The following is a 2,242-nucleotide window of genomic DNA, read 5'->3' on the forward strand; positions in this document are numbered from 1 at the left end:
CTGGCGGTGCAAAGACTATTTCTAAAAAAAATGGGTCAATTCCGACTTTGCTATGACAATCTGGCGCTTATTCTGAATCAGCTACTGTAAGTATGTTTTCTTAATAGTTGAAGTATTTGCTATTGACTGTTCAAATGCGGATTTTTGCGCCGTGTATAGTATCGCGTCGTGTGTCTGTGCGTGAGAGAGAGACCGGGTCACATCACAGTGGAGTCAGCTTTCTTAATCGCGGCTTGTGTACTGCAAATACATACGAGCATCAGAACTGTGTCTGTCACGCGACTCTGTTCCACTTTCGGGCTTGAACTGATGTTAAAACTGAGGACATAATGTACTGTCTTTACATTTATGTTGAAAGCTGAAGCTCGCGATTATGTGACCCCTTTAATTTTAGTCAATTTTACTCTGACAAAAATATCCTCTAATTTTAGTCAATTTTAATTTAATTTTAACAAAATACTTAACATTTTATTTAATAATTTAATCACGTATTAACATTTAACAAAATCAGAATGTCAAACTGTCCTTACTCATCCTAGCACATAAACTTTAATGGAATTTTTGACTTTATACACATATTAAGCATTTCCATTCCAGTTTTTTTTTAAGCACAAATTTCAAAATCGTATAAAAATAGATGGATTTACAGTGGGTACGGAAAGTATTCAGACCCCCTTCAATTTTTCACTCTTTGTTATATTGCAGCCATTTGTGAAAAACTTGTTGCATCTTTCCCAAAAAGACTCATGGCTGTATTAGATCAAAAGGGTGCTTCTACTAAATACTGAGCAACGGGTCTGAATACTTAGGACCATGTGATATTTCAGTTTTTATTTTTTAATAAATCTGCAAAAATGTCAACGATTCTGTGTTTTTCTGTCAATATGGGGTGCTGTGTGTACATTAATGAGGAAAAAAAATTAACTTAAATGATTTTAGCAAATGGCTGCAATATAACAAAGAGTGAAAAATTGAAGGGGGTCTGAATACTTTCCGTACCCACTGTAAATCTAGCAACCCATGTCAGATTCAATCACTCATAAATGGCGCATAAAAACGTCAAAGCAAACTGGTCAGTCACTATAAATGTCGGTCAGACAGTCTCGTATAGATTGGTGGTTGTTTGATCAGAATAAGTTGTGAAGTGGACCAGACTTTATGCCAATAGTCAAAAGAGGCATGTTTGCCACTGTACACGATGATCAGAAATATGATGCCTGTTCTGAATATTCTGCATACCTCCCCAAACACTGAAATGTGAAATATTCACATCAATATGATCTTATGCACTCATTCAAATTTGATTACTGAACCAAGTCGGGTAAACACTGGGCTCAAGTGACCTCGTTTGACAGATGCGTTATGAATAAGGGCACTTGATCTTGTGTGTGTATGAAGGCATCTGTGCATGCGTGTTTGTACTTTCTTGGCTTCGTTCAGCATGAAACCTGAGCGGAAATTTGAACTGCGAGTCTGTGATGAACAAACACATGCGTGTGTATCTGTGTGTGTAACACTATCCTTCTCGCTTACTCAGAGAAAACCCATGCATTGCACACATGCCCACACACACTCATGTGATGGCAGGGCACAGTAGCAGGCATGTGTCAGGACTGAATGATTGCTAAAAACAAGTGGGGAACCATTCTGACTAAAGGGAAACACTCACATAGATGAGTCCTGAAAAGTATCTATCTCGTAGGTTGTGTAAGACAGAGGCCTCATTGAGGCACGTGAGATCAGCCATGTCTTCAACTTTACTGAATCGGGGTGGGTTCATCCGCTGGAGCTCCTCCCTCGAGAGCGTCAGCTTCCTCCCACTGTCTGTAAGCTCCACCTCCACCTCGTCGCCCCGCTCCTCGCGCACACTGGCAGACTGACCAAAGGAAACAGGCAGCAAAATAAAGGATGATAAGAATATGCTCTTTGTAAAATGTCTTTCATGGAACATGTGGTAGCAACTCCACATTTGCAGCTGATGTGTCACTGTCCTTTATTAAAGTCATGATCACTGTCAAATGTCCGATGTTTACTTACAAAAAATGTTTACATCATATTTTTACTCTAAATAAATAACAAATTACATTATTTTCATGACAAGTAAGCACATTTATGAAAAAAATGAATAAATAAAAATAAATGTATTAAAAATTAAATTTAGCATAAAATAAAGTACAACAAATACTACTATAATGTTTACTTACAAATATTATTTAAATATATCAATATATATATATATATA

At 37.2% G+C, this 2,242-nt stretch overlaps 1 protein-coding gene across 5 annotated transcripts in view; it reads right to left on the reverse strand.

Moving 5' to 3' along the window:
• LOC107678126 (myosin-10-like) overlaps positions 1 to 2,242 on the reverse strand; it is a 40,628-nt gene that overhangs the window by 30,704 nt on the left and 7,682 nt on the right. For all 5 annotated transcript variants that reach the window (XM_016473285.1, XM_016473289.1, XM_016473287.1 and 2 more), the window contains exon 3: positions 1,670 to 1,876. In XM_016473285.1, the coding sequence (XP_016328771.1) occupies positions 1,670 to 1,876 (207 nt within the window). The remainder of the gene's footprint in view (positions 1 to 1,669; positions 1,877 to 2,242) is intronic.

The sequence above is a fragment of the Sinocyclocheilus anshuiensis genome, unplaced genomic scaffold (assembly GCF_001515605.1).
Source record: "Sinocyclocheilus anshuiensis isolate Anshui unplaced genomic scaffold, SAMN03320099.WGS_v1.1 scaffold1512, whole genome shotgun sequence".
Lineage (NCBI taxonomy): Eukaryota > Metazoa > Chordata > Actinopteri > Cypriniformes > Cyprinidae > Sinocyclocheilus > Sinocyclocheilus anshuiensis.